Consider the following 16266-nt stretch of genomic DNA (forward strand, 5'->3'; position numbering starts at 1 on the left):
GCTACCTCTCAGCACCATCCTGTCGACCTCTCCTTCCTCCAAAGGGGGGCTGGCCTCACAAGAAAAGCTGATTTTAAGTGTAGTGAAATCCATGCAGTGTGTAGCAGGTAGTTCTCAGTAATTATAACACAATCAGACATATCTGCCTACACAAATTAAATGACTGATGTTCTCCTTTAATTTCATTCCTTACTTTCTCTATGGTTCCTTTGGAACAAATCTTGCATTTTCACAGCTGATCCCGGACTGAACCATTTGGGTTCTGAGGGGATTTATTTATCAACAAGTTCCACATTATTGTATTTAGAGGAAATATATCCTAGCCTAATGAAGTCTTGAAGAGTACTATGTTAATTTGATGACATTAATGTAATATATGTAATTTAAAATAACAACCAATGTGTGTATTAATGGGAAATAAAGAAAAATGTTTCCTTGTTTCGCCATGTCTAGACCATTCCAAAGCCAGCTGTTCAGGACTAGCCCAAATATATTTTGCGTCGATATACCAGAGGACCATAACATATCATTAATTCTTGTAATTTGTGCGGTCTTGTGGAGAAGAACATTGGTTTATGTGGATGTCACTTTGTTCCCCTGATTGTAACTGCTGGAACAGTGGACGGTAAGTAGCCTAGCCTTCTACAGCATGGTAGCCATGAATCGAGCAATAACCCTGTATAGCCTACTGTTTTGGGTTGGTTATTTTGTTGCGACTCTGATGCCAGTCAATGCTGATGTGCTCTTCCTGTATTATATACAATGGCCTCCTAGGTTATAGCTGTGTAGGCCTAATAGAAATATAATATTCTATGCTGCATAGGCTTATCGTTGCTGGTATTGCAACGAGTACTATTTAGTGGTCAAATGTTTAGCCTATTTCCTATCGGACTTCAGGCTGCTGGCTTCCAGAGCGCTCGCTGTCAGAACCGCGGGGCTGCGCGTTGAGATGACGGGGGCGCGCTTCAACATCGGAAAATGTGACACACCGTCCATGCAGGAGGTAAGACAGCTAGCTGTTCGTTCAAAGTACTGCCTTTTCGTAACTTGAGTGCCAGCGACAGTGTCAAGGTGATATTGTTGCCACATGTTGTTTTAAAAGGCTTGCACCACGTTCAGCTAAATGTATGCTCAGAAAACTTTAATGTCCTCAATGATGGCATTAGACTGAATGAGAATAACAGTCGGTTTATAGTGAAAATAAATCCCCCCCACAGCTGTCAGGTACAGAGCGTTGCTATTCCTCTTATTTCTTGGAAAGGAGTAGGCACTCCCCTCTCTGTCTCATGTGGAAGAACGGCTGTTTCTTCAGACTATCCCTCTGTAGAGTTATGGTGTGTGTGTGTGTGTGTGTGTGTGTGTGTGTGTGTGTGTGTGTGTGAGAGACACAGGGAAATGACTGATTAGGACTATTTTAGGGATCTGGGGCACAGGATGTTGGCTGTGAGTATTAGTCTTTCCTCTATCTTTCTGTCTCTCTGTGCTCGTATGATGGAATACAGCAACACAATTTTACAGTCCTGGAAGTTGTTTTACATTGCTGTTAGTTGTTCAGAAAGCATGTTTTAAATGCTCGATTGAATGACTCCCAAAGAGTAAAATTAAATGTGGTCTGTCAAATAAAGTGTAACCTGGCAACCCAACATAAACTGCAGAAGATTATCCCTTGTCTATAGCAGCTAGAAGCTATAAGGTCTTGTTGAGGTCTATATGAACACAGTGCTCATGTGATGAGCTGCTAGATTAACCTAGATGTCACTGCAGTGATGAATCCATTAGGCAGGATTAGGCGGCTGCCTATGGTGGCAGATTGACGAGGGCGGCATTTTCTGAGCTAAACTGACCAAGACACACCTCCAACAACAACACATAAAATCTCACATAATTCAGTATTCAGATCCCTAGGATTTTTACACATTCTGTTACGTTACAGCCTTATTCTAAAATAGATTTAATAGTTTTTTCCCCTCATCAATCTACACACAATACCCCATAATGACAAAGCAAAAACTCAGTTAATTTTTTTTATTTTTTGCAATTGTATTAAAAATAAATGGATATATTGCATTTACATAAGTATTCAGACCCTTTACTCAGTACTTTGTTGAAATACTTTTGGCAGTGATTACAGCCTCAAGTCTTCTTGGGGATGACGCTACAAGCTTGGCACACCTGTATTTGGGGAGTTTGTCCCATTCCTCTCTGTAGATTTTCAAGTTCTGTCAGGTTGGATGGGGAGTGTTGCTGCACATCTATTTTCAGGTCTCTCCAGAGATGTTCAAATCCAGGCTCTGACTGGGCCACTAAAGGACATTCAGACTTGTCCCGAAGCCACACCTGTGTTGTCTTGGCTGTGTGCTTAGGGTCATTGTCCTGTTGGAAGGTGAACCTTCATCCAGTCCGAGGTCCTGAGCACTCTGGAGCAGGTTTTCATCAAGGACTTCACTGTACTTTGCTCTGTTCCTCTTTATCTCGATCCTGACTAGTCTCCCGGTCCCTGCCGCTGAAAAACATCCCACAGCATGATCCTCTCACCATCATTTATTTTATTTTTTATTTATTTAACCTTTATTTAACTAAGCAAGTCCAGTTAAGAACATATTCTTATTTACAATGACTGCCTACCCCGGCCAACCCTAACCCGGTCGTTGCTGGGCCAATTGTGCGCTGTCCTATGGGAATCACAGCCGGTTGTGATATAGCCTGGAATCGAACCAGGGTCTGTAGTGACGCCTCTAGCACCATGCCTCACCATAAGGATGGTGCCAGGTTTCCTCCAGATGTGACGCTTGGCATTCAGGCCAAAGAGTTCAATGTTGGTTTCATCAGACGAGAGAATCCTGTTTCTCATGGTCTGAGAGTCCTTTAGGTGCCTTTTGGCAAACTCCAAGCGGGCTGTCATGTGCCTTTCACTTAGGAGTGGCTTCCGTCTGGCAACTCTACCATAAAGGCCTTATTGGTGGAGTGCTGCAGAGATGGTTGTCCTACTGGAAGGTTCTCCCATCTCCACAGAGGAACTCTGGAGCTCTGTCAGAGTGACCATCGGGTTCTTTTTCACATCCCTTAACAAGGCCCTTCTCCCCAGATTGCTCAGAAGGCCAGCTCTAGGAAGAATCTTGGTGGTTCCAAACATCTTCCATTTAAGAATGTTTGAGGCCACTGTGTTCTTGGGGACCTTCAGTCCTGCAGAAATGTGTTGGTACCCTTCCCCAGATCTGTGCCTCGACACAATCCTGTCTCTGCGCTCTACAGACAAGTACTTCAACTAAATGGCATATATATATATATATATATATATATATATATATATATATATATATATTCAACTGTTGGACCGTATATAGACAGGTGTGTGCCTTTCCAACTCCTGTCCAATCAATTGAATTTACCACAGGTGGACTCCTATCAAGTTGTGGAAACATCTCAAGGATTATCAATGCAAACAGGATGCACCTGAGCCCAATTTCGAGTCTCATAGCAAAGGGTCTGAATACTTAAAGTATTTCTGTTATCTATTTTTAATACATTTGCAAAAATGTCAAAAAACCTGTTTTCGGTTTGTCATTGTGGGGTATTGCGTGTAGATTGATGAGGGGAAAAAATATTTGATCCATTTTAGAATAAGGCTGTAACGTAACAAAATCATAGATGTCTATGATTGTTTCAGATTTGATGATGAACCTGATTTAAATATCCAGAAAAATATATATTTTTCAATTTTCAGAAAAGATGCCTTTTCAACGTTCCTGGAAAATTTGAATTTTAAACATGGAAAATAAATATTTTCCACTTTCATTAAGAACCTAAATTGAACCTAGCTTCAACGTCTGAAAAATAGGGGGGGTACTACTAAGTAATCTCAGAGCCCGAAACCAAGTCTTAAAAGCCTGACAAGCTACTCAATCTGTCATGGGAGACCTGTACAGTGCCTTGCAAAAGTATTAATCCCCCTTGGCATTTTTCCTATTTTGATGCATTACAACCTGTAATTTAAATCGATTTTTATTTGGATGTCATGTAATGAACATACACAAATTACTCCAAATTGGTGAGGTGAAATTAAAAAATAACTTGTTTCAAATAATAAAAAAAAATAAAAAACGGAAAAGTGGTTTGTGCATGTCTTCACCCCCTTTGCTATGAAGCCCCTAAATAAGATCTGGTGCAACCAATTACCTTCAGAAGTCACATAATTAGTTAGATTGCACACCTGTGGACTTTATTTAAGTGTCACATGATCTGTCACATGATCTCAGTATATATATACACCTGTTCTGAAAGGCCCCAGAGTCTGCAACACCACTAAGCAAGGGGCACCACCAAGTAAGCGGCACTATGAAGGCCAAGGAGCTCTCCAAATAGGTCAGGGACAAAGTTGTGGAGAAGTACAGATCAGGGTGGTGTTATAAAAAAATATCAGAAACTTTGAAAATCCCACAGAGCACCATTAAATCCATTATAATAAAATTGAAAGAATATGGCACCACAACAAACCTGGATCAGGCAAGGAGGGCATTAATTAGAGAGGCAACAAAGAGACCAAAGATAACCCTGAAGGAGCTGCAAAACTCCATAGCAGAGATTGGACTATCTGTCCATCGGACCACTTTAAGCCGTACACTCCACAGAGCTGGGCTTTACGGAAGAGTGGCCAGAAAAAAGCCATTGCTTAAAGAAAAAAATAAGCAAACACGTTTGGTGTTCGCCAAAAGGAATGTGGGAGACTCCCCAAACATATGGAAGAAGGTACTCTGGTCAGATGACACTAACATTGAGCTAACACCTTTCATCACCCCGAGAACACCATCCCAGTGAAGCATGGTGGTGCCAGCAACATGCTGTGAGGATGTTTTTCATTGGCAGGAACTGGAAAACTGGTCAGAATTGAAGGAATGACAGATGGCGCTAAATACAGGGAAATTCTTGAGGGAAACCTGTTTCAGTCTTCCAGAGCTTTGAGACTGAGCATACTCCTAAAGCAACACTTGAGTGGTTTAAGGGCAAACATTTAAATGTCTTGGATTGGCCGAGTCAAAGCCCGGACCTCAATTCAATTGAGAATCTGTGGTATGACTTAAAAATTGCGGTACACCAGCGGAACCCATCCAACTTGACGGAGCTGTAGCAGTTTTGCCTTGAAGAATGGGCAAAAATCCCAGTGGCTGGATGTGTCAAGCTTATAGAGACATACCCCATGAGACTTGCAGCTGTAATTGCTGCAAAAGGTGGCTATACAAAGTATTGACTTTGGCGGGGTGAATAGTTATGCATGCTCAAGTTGTCTGTTTTTTTTGTCTTGTTTGTTTTACAAAAAAAAAATATTTTGCATCTTCAAAGTGGTAGGTATGTTGTGTATCAAATGATACAAATCCCCCAAAAATCCATTTTAATTCCAGGTTGTAAGGCAACAAAATAGGAAAAATTACAAAGGGGTGAATACTTTCGCAAGCCACTGTAACTAATCTCTGAAACCTGAACTAAATCAGCTGCTCGATTTTAAAAATGTTAATATTAAGGCTAACTGTCTGTCTCTGTTATCAGATGATGTGAACTCTGACCTCTGGCGGTTGGTGTACTGATGATGACGAAGCTAACCGTACTAAACTTTTGACCCATCCAACTGCCTCTGAACAGGTCCAAGCACCACCATGCCTCAGGTACACAGCCTTGTTATACTACAATATTTTCTTCATTATACTTCATAATATATAGATACTTTATCATGAGGAGTTGCTAGTTTACAAACTTAATGCTGGCTATTGTACAATATGACAACAGAGTCATATCTGGCTTTCTCTGTCTTCCTCCCCTTTATCTTTCTATCTCCCCCATCCAACTCTGACCCCTTCCCCTTCTCTCTCTCCAGCCAGGTAGCAGTGGGATGGAGCCTGTCTTTGGTGAGGCCTATGGGACCAACGGGTTATCTGTGACCTTAGAGCCATTCACCATCTCTCCTACAGGGGGCAGTGCAGAGTCAGACAACGTAGGTACAGTGGAAAACATTTGTCACTTGTGTATGTCCCATGTCTGAATCAGTGGAGGCTGCTGAGGGGAGGCCAGGCCATAATAATGGCTGGAATGGAGTCAATGGAATGGCATCAAACACATGGAAACCATGTGTTTGATGTGCTTGATACCATTCCACTAATTCCGCTCCAGCAATTACCACAAGCCCCAACTCCCCAATTAAGGTGACACCAGCCTCCTGTGGTCTGACTCAGTCCCTGATTAGAGGGGATGGAAGAATGAAAACCATCAATTCTATTGACCTCTGGATCTGGAATTGAATACCACAGAAGTAAAAAACGAGGTGTGTGTGTGTATGTAACTCAGTTTTATAGACAGAGAATGTGTTTGGTCTCTGTGTTTTAGTGTCCTAAGGGTGTGGTGGTGATGTTGGGGGCCCCAGCCCTGTCCCTGTGTCGAGGCCAGCAGCCTGGATGTGAGCTACTCAGTGATCTCTTGGAGGATGTGATCACTGACGACACACACACCTCTGAGCGTCGCTGGGACATCTCGGCCCTGGATGACATCACACACTACGCCAAAGGCAGCCCAGAGGGGCCACCACCGAGCTGCGAGTGCTCCTTCGTCTCACCTGAGGTATGAGTTACTCTTAACCACAGATTATCAGGATTAACATCACTAACCTTCACCATTAGATCCTGGGAAGTCCCTTCTGGTTCTGGAGATCTACAGGGTGTGCAGCTGTTTGTTCCAGCCAAGCACTAACACAACTGAGGAAACTATTGATTAGTCGAGTCTGATGTGGGTCCATGGGCAGTCCTTAGGAACTCTGACCATGGTTTAGAGCAAACTTCTACCTACTCTGTTTTTCTCTCCGCAGGGAGGCAGAGAAAAACCATGGTTATCCCTAAGACCAGATGACAGGCAGCCGAGGAACCCCACAGACCTCACACCCTGTGTAGGGTTGGGGGCTGGACACCTCCTCCTGGCTGGTAGATATCCGGGGTCCTGGAGCCAAGAGGCTGGAGGGCGGGAGAGTGAAGCTAGGGAAGGGCTGCAGCAGGTGGGGCAGGAAGAGATGGTGCACAACTACTCTCTACAGAGTGAGCCAGACACTGAGTCTAGTCAAGGAACAGACAGCGATATTGAAGAGGAAGAGGAGGAGAAGGAGGAAGATGGGAAAGAGGAAGAGGAGAAGGGGACAGAAGCCATGGAGGAAGAGAAAGGGAAGGAAGAGGAGGAGCTTCAGTCCCATAAGAGACAAAAGAAACGCCGGCGTTACTGGGAATGTAGCCTCTTCAGTGAGGCAGACCTGGGGAGAGATGGAGAGAAAGAGAGATTGAGAGCCAAATGGAGAGATGGAGAGAAAGATAGACAGAGAACCGAAGAGAGAAATGAAGAAAGAGATGAAGATAAATATGAAGGGGATATAATCTGTGGCCCTAGCACCCTACCCACCACCATGTGCCTGAAAGAGGGGACCTCCACCAATGGTGAGACCTCAACCCCAAGCCATAAGACCCATTCATGTACAATAGAATAAGGAAAGGAAGATGTAAAACATTTTTACATTTTATATGTTCTTAATTTTTATAAATGTATCAATACTCATTCGGTGGGTCACATACATACTAGGAAAGTGTTAATTTTAAAGGAATACATCGAGATTTTGGCAATGAGGCCCTTTATCTACTTCCCCAGAGTCAGATGAACACAGATGATACAATTTTTATGTCTCTGTGTCCGATATGAAAGAAATTAGAGGTAGTTCGTAACTAGAATTAGAGCACTGACTGGAAGTCTGAGTATCGACTAGCATAAATCTGATATCCACGACTTCATCTGACTCTGGGGAAGTAGATAAAAGGCTTCATTGCCAAAATCAAATTCAGAAGTAAAATTTGCTGCTTCAACCTCGCCATCTCTCATTTCTATTGCCAAACACAAATACTTTGTTAGTGGAGTCTAAAGTATAGCTGCATTAGCTGCACTGTCAGTTGCGTCTCGAGTGCTGCATGCTTGGAAACATACAGTATAATTACATTTAGTCATTTAGCAGATGTTCTTATCCAGAGCGACTTACAGACTTACTTATGTAAAATCAACCACAAACTCCTGTGTGTTCCCCAGGTAAGCGAGGCCAGAGAAAAGCCCGTCGTACAGATGCCAGTGACCTGACCCCCAGCCCTGGGAAGCTACAGAGCTTGGGAGAGCAGCTCCATACACTCAGCTCTGCTCTGGAGGGCCTGACTCCTGTCAGTGACCTGCCTGTTACTGCCAGGACCCCAACACGAAAGGAGAGGAACAAACTGGCCTCCAGGTACACGTAGACACTAGGACATGGACACATACACACCACTTACCTGACTTACCTGTCTAACTGTAGAGGCATAATTCGCTAGTGGCTTTTCCACACTGCACTTTCAGAAGTACATTTGATTTGTACAGCAGGGTGTCCCGGATGGAAGTACCACTCAACAGAACTGTGCTGTGTTAAATTCAACCTGCGTCTAGCTAAGTGCTAGTGAGGTCGAGTGTAGCGCAGCATAAGCTCTGGCTATATGTTGGTAAACTGTCTCTCTCTCTCTGTCTCGCTCGCTGTCTCTCACTCTCTCTCTGTCTCTCAATTCAATTTCAATTTAAGGGCTTTATTGGCATGGGAAAAATGTTTACATTGCCAAAGCAAATGAAATGGATAATAAACAATAAAACATTGACTGTAAACATTATACTTACAAAAGTTACAAATACACTTACAAAAGTTACAAAATAATAAATACATTTCAAATGTCATATTATGTATATATACAGTGTTGTAATGATGTGTGAATAGTTAAAGTACAAAAGTTAAAATAAATAAACATAAATAGGTTGTATTTACAATGGTGTTTGTTCTTCACTGGTTGCCCTTTTCTTTTGGCAACAGGTCACACATCTTGCTGCTGTAATGGCACACTGTAGTATTTCACCCAATAGATATGGGAGTTTATCAACACTCCCATCTCTCTATCACTCTCTCTCTCTCGCCCTCCCTCTCCACAGAGCATGTCGGCTGAAGAAGAAAGCCCAGCATGAGGCCAACAAAATCAAACTGTGGAGTCTGAACCAGGAGTATGGTGAGTTATTTCTTCCGATTTATAATCGGTGACCCACCTAAAACTGTTATGGGTTCTGTTGGTGATCCACCAAGTAGAGAAAGATTTTGTTTCTAGCCAGGATCCTTTCTCAATCTAGCTGGTCCTTGATCTGTATGTGCAGTCTTAGGATTTGGTAATACAGAGCAATCGGATATGGGACCACGCTATTCTCAAAATGTGACCTAATCAACCGGAAGCCACAGGGTCCTGACCACTGGAGGCTCCTCAGAGTAGGAAGGGGAGGGCAATGCTACTAAATTAATTTCTGAAAAGTTCAAATGGTTCAACATTAAAAAAGCTATCCTTTTTAGATAAAACTATACTAAATATATTCACGTCACCAAATAACTGATTAAAACAAACTGTGTTACGATGAAAGTCTACAGTAGCCTCAACAGCACTCTGTAGGGTAGCACCATGCTGTAGCTGGAGGACAGCTATCTTCCATCCTCCTCTGGGTACATTTACTTCAATATAAAACCTAGGAGGCTCATGGTTCTCAGCTCCTTCCATAGACTTACACAGTAATTATGACAACTTCCGGAGGACGTGCTCCAACCTATCAGAGCTCTTGCAGTATGAACTGACATGTTGTCCATCCAATCAAAGGAACAAAGAATGAATCTAGTACTGAAAGCATAAGCTACAGCTAGCTAAACACTGCAGTGCAGTGGTGAGTAGTTGACTCCAAGAGAGTGAAAGACAATAGTTAAGCAGTTAACAAATTAAGTAGTAGCAGCAGAGAGAGTGATAGCTATATTTCATTGTCTTTTTTCCTTCTTCTTAGTTTACTTTTCACTTATCTAATGCAGCTAATTTAGCCTACTCAACATCCTGATTCAAAGAGAGAGGAATGCTATTTAAGTTAGCTAGCAGACTAAGGCTATCCAACACTGCAACTCTTCAAGTCAATGTTAAGCTTTCTGTTTTATTAATTTATTGCCACCAGGGCCCGCTGGTGTAACTGCTAAACTGCTTGCTGTACACTGTACTGCATGATTGTACACATGGATTGGATTCTGGGTTTACTTACACGTTAGTTATAGTTTGTTGACTATAATATGAATATGGTGACAACAATGTAGGCTTAGTGGTTAGTGTTATGGTATGAAGGTTTGGCTTAGAGAGGGTTTTGCGCTTGGTAATAGACAGCTGTTGTGTTGTGCACTGAAGTCCACAAGCGAAGGAAAAATGTGAGAGCAGAGCGCGTAAATGCAAAAAGGAATTATACAGCGGGCATTAGCAATGATTCTGTATTTGTCTGCTATGAAAGTGAACTGTGTGTGCGGATTATCAAGGGTGTATTCATTCTGCCGATTCTGTCTTAAACAGAAGCAAACAGAACGGGAAGGACCTACCTGAATTTGTCCAATACAAACTCTTGTTTTAGTTGCAAAACGTTCCGTTTGGACTAATGATTCCACCCCAGATCAGCTAGATGCAGGCAAGAGTGTGCAATGTGTTATTAAACAGCAACAACCGCCACTGGCCCTAACACACTGTTATAGATAATTATCTGTTTCATACAATCCCTTTTCACACTTAACATAGCCTATGTGCTTTAAATATACATTTTTATGATTTCATTTATACTGATACTTTCCAAGGGAATTTAGCCAGTATGCAGCCATTTTAGCTGATTTAGTCAATCCTTCATGTCTCTGGTGGTGTAATTCCTTCAGATGGCCTGTTGTGGGCAGTGCTGCAGATAAAGGAGCTGATCCGCCAGAGAGTGGAGAGCAGAGAGGAAGACACAGAGAAAGGATGTCTGAGAGAGAGACTGGAAGACATTCTGAAGGAATCAGCTGGTGAGTAGTGAGTATATAGTCTGTTTGGACTGCCATGAGACCCTGTAAGTGTGACTGTATTTTAATGTAAGTATGTTAATTGTATGGATGTGTGTTTGTGGGTGTTTGTGCGCGTGCATGTGTGCAGGGCCACGTGTAGCAGGACGAGGCAAAGCGTTTGTGGAGAGAATCTTGAAGAACCCTGCCCGGGGACAGAGCACCAGAGAGACTAAGGGAGAAGGAGGGTCATCAGACCCTAGCCACTAACCTCTTCTCCCCACCAGAGTCACTATCCCGCCCCTTCTTGCTTCACTTTGCACTTTCTAACATGGAGAGAAGGTAGGATAGGCAGGCAGGCAGACAGACAGAGAGCATCTGCTGTGCCTCTAGCTGTTACAGTATAGCTGATGAGTGTCTCAGAACATTAACGTCTGGCATGTTTGTTTAAGATTGTGTGTGTAAGGGAGGAAGTGTACATAATTCCAGTGTATCTATTGCATTATGTACTATAGTATATACCATCGTGCCTAAAGGAGGACACTGTGTGCTGCTAGCTAGTCGTAGTTATACACTATAATGGAAGAACAGGGAGAGGAGTGACAGTGAGTATGGTGCTTATAACAGTGGACATGATGACTAAGCTGTTTATCTTGACGTCCATTTTGAATCGTACTGTAAACCAAAAGTGCATAGATAAACAGACAGACAGGGGGAAGGACTTTGGCATCACGTGAATGTTGCACAGTGCTTCTCAAAGATGCTGAATGCTGCTTGCATGGTCGTTTTATATGTCTCTGCATTCCTTACAAAGTAAATTACGATTCTCTACAGATCCTCTTTAAAACTGATGTCATAATGTACTGTACTTCTCTACAGAGGAACCTGTGTAGAGGATAAAAATAACCTTAAACCAGGGAGACTCCCGTCCTCAGGAGGGCCCTGTGTATTCTGGTTTATTTTCTTCCTGCAAATCAGTGACTGGACTGCTACCTGGGAAACCTGGGCCCATGTTCACAAAGAGTCTTGGAGTGCTGATCTAGGATCAGTAGATCATAATTAATAGGATTACATGGACAGGGGGGGACCTAATCCTAGATCAGCATTCCTTCCTTGAGACACTTTTTTAACATGGGCCCAGGCGTGTCTTCTCTCTGCAATGAGTGATTAAGTGCCACAGGGAGAAGAGAGAACAGCACTGCACCCCTGATTACCATAGTTGTCCATCCATGTCCTAAACCCACAGTACTGTAACTGTTAGAGATCCACATCAATGGTTTCAAATCTGATTCATATATTTCATATATCTGATTAATCTATCTGATTTTTCATCTGATTCATCTATATAGGTCCACTGTGCTTTTTGTAGCCTGTGCCTTTGAATGGTCTTTGAGAGCAATATATTAATACGCACACCACCACATCTCTCTCTGCTTCTCTTTGTGCTGCTGAGAATATAGGAAACACAATTCATTCAGAGACAACAAATACCCTCCCATACAAACCTGAACGTTTACTATTCTCTCATTTGCAAAATGGCCAATGGGATTTTTGAGAGGAAGGGTGTAGTGTGGCCATTCGGTCAGTATAGTCCCTAAAATCCCAGGCCTGTATTCATAAAGCATCTTAAAATGCTGATCTACCATCAATTTAGATCATGATGAATAAGATTACCTTGACAGGGGGGACCTGATCCTAGATCAGCTGTTATTTACATTTAAGTCAAGCTAGCTAGATGTGACACTCCTACTCTAGGACTCTTTATGGATATGGAGCCAGAGCTTTACTTCACTCTAAGTCCTGTCATTGCACTTCATGTACTTGAATGTAGGAGCACAGTAGTCTATTTACTTGAAAGATGGAGCACATTGAGAAATACAAGGCCCTGCTTCAGTATATTACTGACACAACAGGGGTCATGAACTGCCCGGCCACAGATCTTGGCAATAATCCTCAATTGGATGGACGAGTGACCATATCCTCAATTAATCCCCAACAATAATAGAACTGCTCATAAAAGTATTATGTCTTAACATGTGTGCACAAACACACACGTGAAAAGAAGTGATACAAAAAAATAACATGTCGTATAGATGATCATAACTAATAATTGAGAAGTTTGCACATTTATTGAATTTATAGATTTTGAAGTGCTGTATATCATGATCAAGGGAACAGATTTGTCTGGGAAATGAACATGTATGGAGTTATAGGCCTTAACAGACCAGGCCTAAACAGACCAGGCCTTAACAGACCAGTTATAGGTCTTAACAGACCAGTTATAGGCCTAAACAGACCAGGCCTTAACAGACCAGTTATAGGCCTAAACAGACCAGGCCTTAACAGACCAGTTATCGGCCTAAACAGACCAGGCCTTAACAGACCAGTTATCGGCCTTAACAGACCAGTTATCGGCCTTAACAGACCAGTTATCGGCCTTAACAGACCAGTTATCGGCCTTAACAGACCAGTTATCGGCCTTAACAGACCAGTTATCGGCCTTAACAGACCAGTTATCGGCCTTAACAGACCAGTTATAGTCCTTAACAGACCAGTTATAGGCCTTATCAGACCAGGCCTTAACAGACCAGTTATAGGCCTTAACAGACCAGGACTTAAAATCCCAGGCTTTAACAGACCAGTTATCGGCCTTAACAGACCAGGACTTAAAATCCCAGGCCTTAACAGACCAGTTATCGGCCTTAACAGACCAGTTATCGGCCTTTACAGACCAGGCCTCAGCAGACCAGGCCTCAGCAGACCAGGCCTCAGCAGACCAGGCCTCAGCAGACCAGGCCTCAGCAGACCAGGCCTCAGCAGACCAGGCCTCAGCAGACCAGGCCTCAGCAGACCAGGCCTCAGCAGACCAGGCCTCAGCAGACCAGTTGTAGGCCTCAGCAGACCAGTTGTAGGCCTCAGCAGACCAGTTGTAGGCCTCAGCAGACCAGTTGTAGGCCTCAGCAGACCAGTTATAGGCCTCAGCAGACCAGTTATAGGCCTCAGCAGACCAGGTATAGGCCTCAGCAGACCAGGTATAGGCCTCAGCAGACCAGGTATAGGCCTCAGCAGACCAGGTATAGGCCTCAGCAGACCAGTTATAGGCCTCAGCAGACCAGGTATAGGCCTCAGCAGACCAGTTATAGGCCTCAGCAGACCAGTTATAGGCCTCAGCAGACCAGTTATAGGCCTCAGCAGACCAGTTATAGGCCTCAGCAGACCAGTTATAGGCCTCAGCAGACCAGTTATAGGCCTCAGCAGACCAGTTATAGGCCTCAGCAGACCAGTTATAGGCCTCAGCAGACCAGGTATAGGCCTCAGCAGAACAGTTGTAGGCCTCAGCAGAACAGTTGTAGGCCTCAGCAGAACAGTTGTAGGCCTCAGCAGAACAGCAGACCAGAACAGTTGTAGGCCTCAGTTGTAGGCCTCAGCAGACCAGGTATAGGCCTCAGCAGAACAGTTGTAGGCCTCAGCAGAACAGTTGTAGGCCTCAGCAGAACAGTTATAGGCCTCAGCAGACCAGTTATAGGCCTCAGCAGACCAGGTATAGGCCTCAGCAGACCAGGTATAGGCCTCAGCAGACCAGTTATAGGCCTCAGCAGACCAGGTATAGGCCTCAGCAGAACAGTTGTAGGCCTCAGCAGAACAGTTGTAGGCCTCAGCAGAACAGTTGTAGGCCTCAGCAGAACAGTTGTAGGCCTCAGCAGAACAGTTGTAGGCCTCAGCAGAACAGTTGTAGGCCTCAGCAGAACAGTTGTAGGCCTCAGCAGAACAGTTATAGGCCTCAGCAGACCAGTTATAGGCCTCAGCAGACCAGTTATAGGCCTCAGCAGACCAGTTATAGGCCTCAGCAGACCAGTTATAGGCCTCAGCAGACCAGTTATAGGCCTCAGCAGACCAGTTATAGACCTTAGCAGACCAGAGGCAGTCGTTCCAGAAAGCTGTGTATAGTAGAGTTATCTGCTAGAATACTTATTCCCAGTCTTACTTAAGCCTTAACCTATTCATCTGATCTTGCAGTAGTTCACATGTAATAAGCCATTTGTATTGTGTTATTAACCCTTTATCAACATGTATGAAACATTTATTAGCTCTGGGACTGTGCATGAAAAAGAGAAACACACAAAACAAATGTCATAGAAATAGAAACACATAGTTTTGTTCAGTCTGTTCAGTCTGTTCAGTCTGTTCAGTCTGTTCAGTCCGTTCAGTTTGATCAGTCTTCAGTCCGTTCAGTTTGATCAGTCTGTTTAAATGTAGATTTTGCTATCTTGAAGCTGCTGCTATGTCAATAAAAATCTATATTCTTAAAATGCCAAGTGTGAATTGATTATTTGATTGTATGAACAATGTGCTTCCATCTTCATTGAAATAATCAATGGGTGGGTCCATAAATAACAATTTTGTGTAAATGAGCTATTAGTCTGCACACACAGCAAAACTACACAGACACACACACACACACAACTTACCTGTCTAACCAGACTCCTAGTTTTCTGTAAACCTGCACTTCTGAGTCGCCTGTTGAGGGTAATGTGTAGCTCAATGCTGTAACATTCAGTTTTCTAGAGTTCAGCTCTGTTGGATCAACAACACAACTCTGGGATTTGGTTCGAGGTATTGAAATATCTTGAGATATCTTTGGTTAGAGATATTAATATACCATCAAAAATTTAAAACAAAAAGGTTCTCCAAGTGTGGCTTAACTTTTGGGGGAAGTGCCCATTTAAGAAAAAAAGTTATTCAAGGACAGGGAGTAAAAATGGCTTACAGATCGTGTTAACCAGAGGAGGATCTCTCCTGTCCTGTATGCTGAGGCAAGAATCCTGCCCTACTGTCGTGTAGCCACAGCTTCAGTAAGGCCTGTACGGGAATGCTGTTCTGAGAAAATATCCCATGAAGTCCAGTTTGTAGGAGATGTCCGATGTCTGAACCTCCATGTAACTTGGCTCAAATGAACCTGTGTGTGAGGCCTTTTGGGGCTCCTGAGAGGCGTAGCGGTCTGAGGCACTGCATCTCAGTGCTAGAGGCATCACTACAGACACCCTGGTTTGATTCCAGGCTGTATCACAACCGGCCGTGTTTGGGAGTCCCTTGGGTGGCCCAGTGTCGTCCTGGTTTGGCCGGTGTAGGCCGTCATTGTAACTAAGAATTTGTTCTTAACTGACTTGCCTTGTTAAATTTACAAAAAAAAATAGTAATTACAGGAGAGAAGTCAGAGCGCTTCAGCAGGGTCTAAGGTGCTCTGCAGTGTACGTTGTGAGAAACTCTAGCTCTTCTGTCTGGAGGATAAACAGCCTGTCTGCTTGGTGTGTCAGGCATCAAATAAACTTACATCTCATGACTGTGTCCCCATAGATGAGGCTGTACAGGATCATAAG

General features: G+C 43.4%; 1 protein-coding gene across 50 annotated transcripts; it reads left to right on the forward strand.

The window, feature by feature from the left end:
* The first annotated feature begins 472 nt into the window (after positions 1-472).
* LOC118373042 (spermidine/spermine N(1)-acetyltransferase-like protein 1) lies at positions 473-15192 on the forward strand. Of its 50 annotated transcripts, XM_052498796.1 has the most exons (14): positions 473-625; positions 898-1003; positions 5542-5657; positions 5867-5983; positions 6373-6603; positions 6848-7460; positions 8098-8287; positions 9010-9083; positions 10787-10912; positions 11040-13899; positions 14026-14193; positions 14388-14429; positions 14472-14492; positions 14661-15192. In XM_052498796.1, the coding sequence occupies exons 3-10, from the start codon at positions 5649-5651 to the stop codon at positions 11156-11158; spliced, it is 1479 nt and encodes a 492-aa protein (XP_052354756.1). In that variant the 5' UTR covers positions 473-625; positions 898-1003; positions 5542-5648; the 3' UTR covers positions 11159-13899; positions 14026-14193; positions 14388-14429; positions 14472-14492; positions 14661-15192. The 50 variants fall into 50 exon arrangements, with proteins under 50 accessions (XP_052354756.1, XP_052354766.1, XP_052354782.1 ...); XM_052498806.1 differs by lacking the exon at positions 14026-14193 and having other exon boundaries at positions 11040-13962; positions 14325-14429; XM_052498822.1 differs by lacking the exon at positions 14026-14193 and having other exon boundaries at positions 11040-13941; positions 14325-14429.
* The last annotated feature ends 1074 nt before the right edge of the window (positions 15193-16266 follow it).

Source organism: Oncorhynchus keta, chromosome 36, assembly GCF_023373465.1.
Source record: "Oncorhynchus keta strain PuntledgeMale-10-30-2019 chromosome 36, Oket_V2, whole genome shotgun sequence".
NCBI classification, from domain to species: domain Eukaryota; kingdom Metazoa; phylum Chordata; class Actinopteri; order Salmoniformes; family Salmonidae; genus Oncorhynchus; species Oncorhynchus keta.

Coding starts and splice junctions, on each gene's coding strand:
- LOC118373042 (XM_052498816.1), top strand. Junction 7,461..8,097: donor AGAGGGGACCTCCACCAATG/GTGAGACCTCAA, acceptor TGTGTTCCCCAG/GTAAGCGAGGCCAGAGAAAA. Junction 10,913..11,039: donor CATTCTGAAGGAATCAGCTG/GTGAGTAGTGAG, acceptor GCATGTGTGCAG/GGCCACGTGTAGCAGGACGA.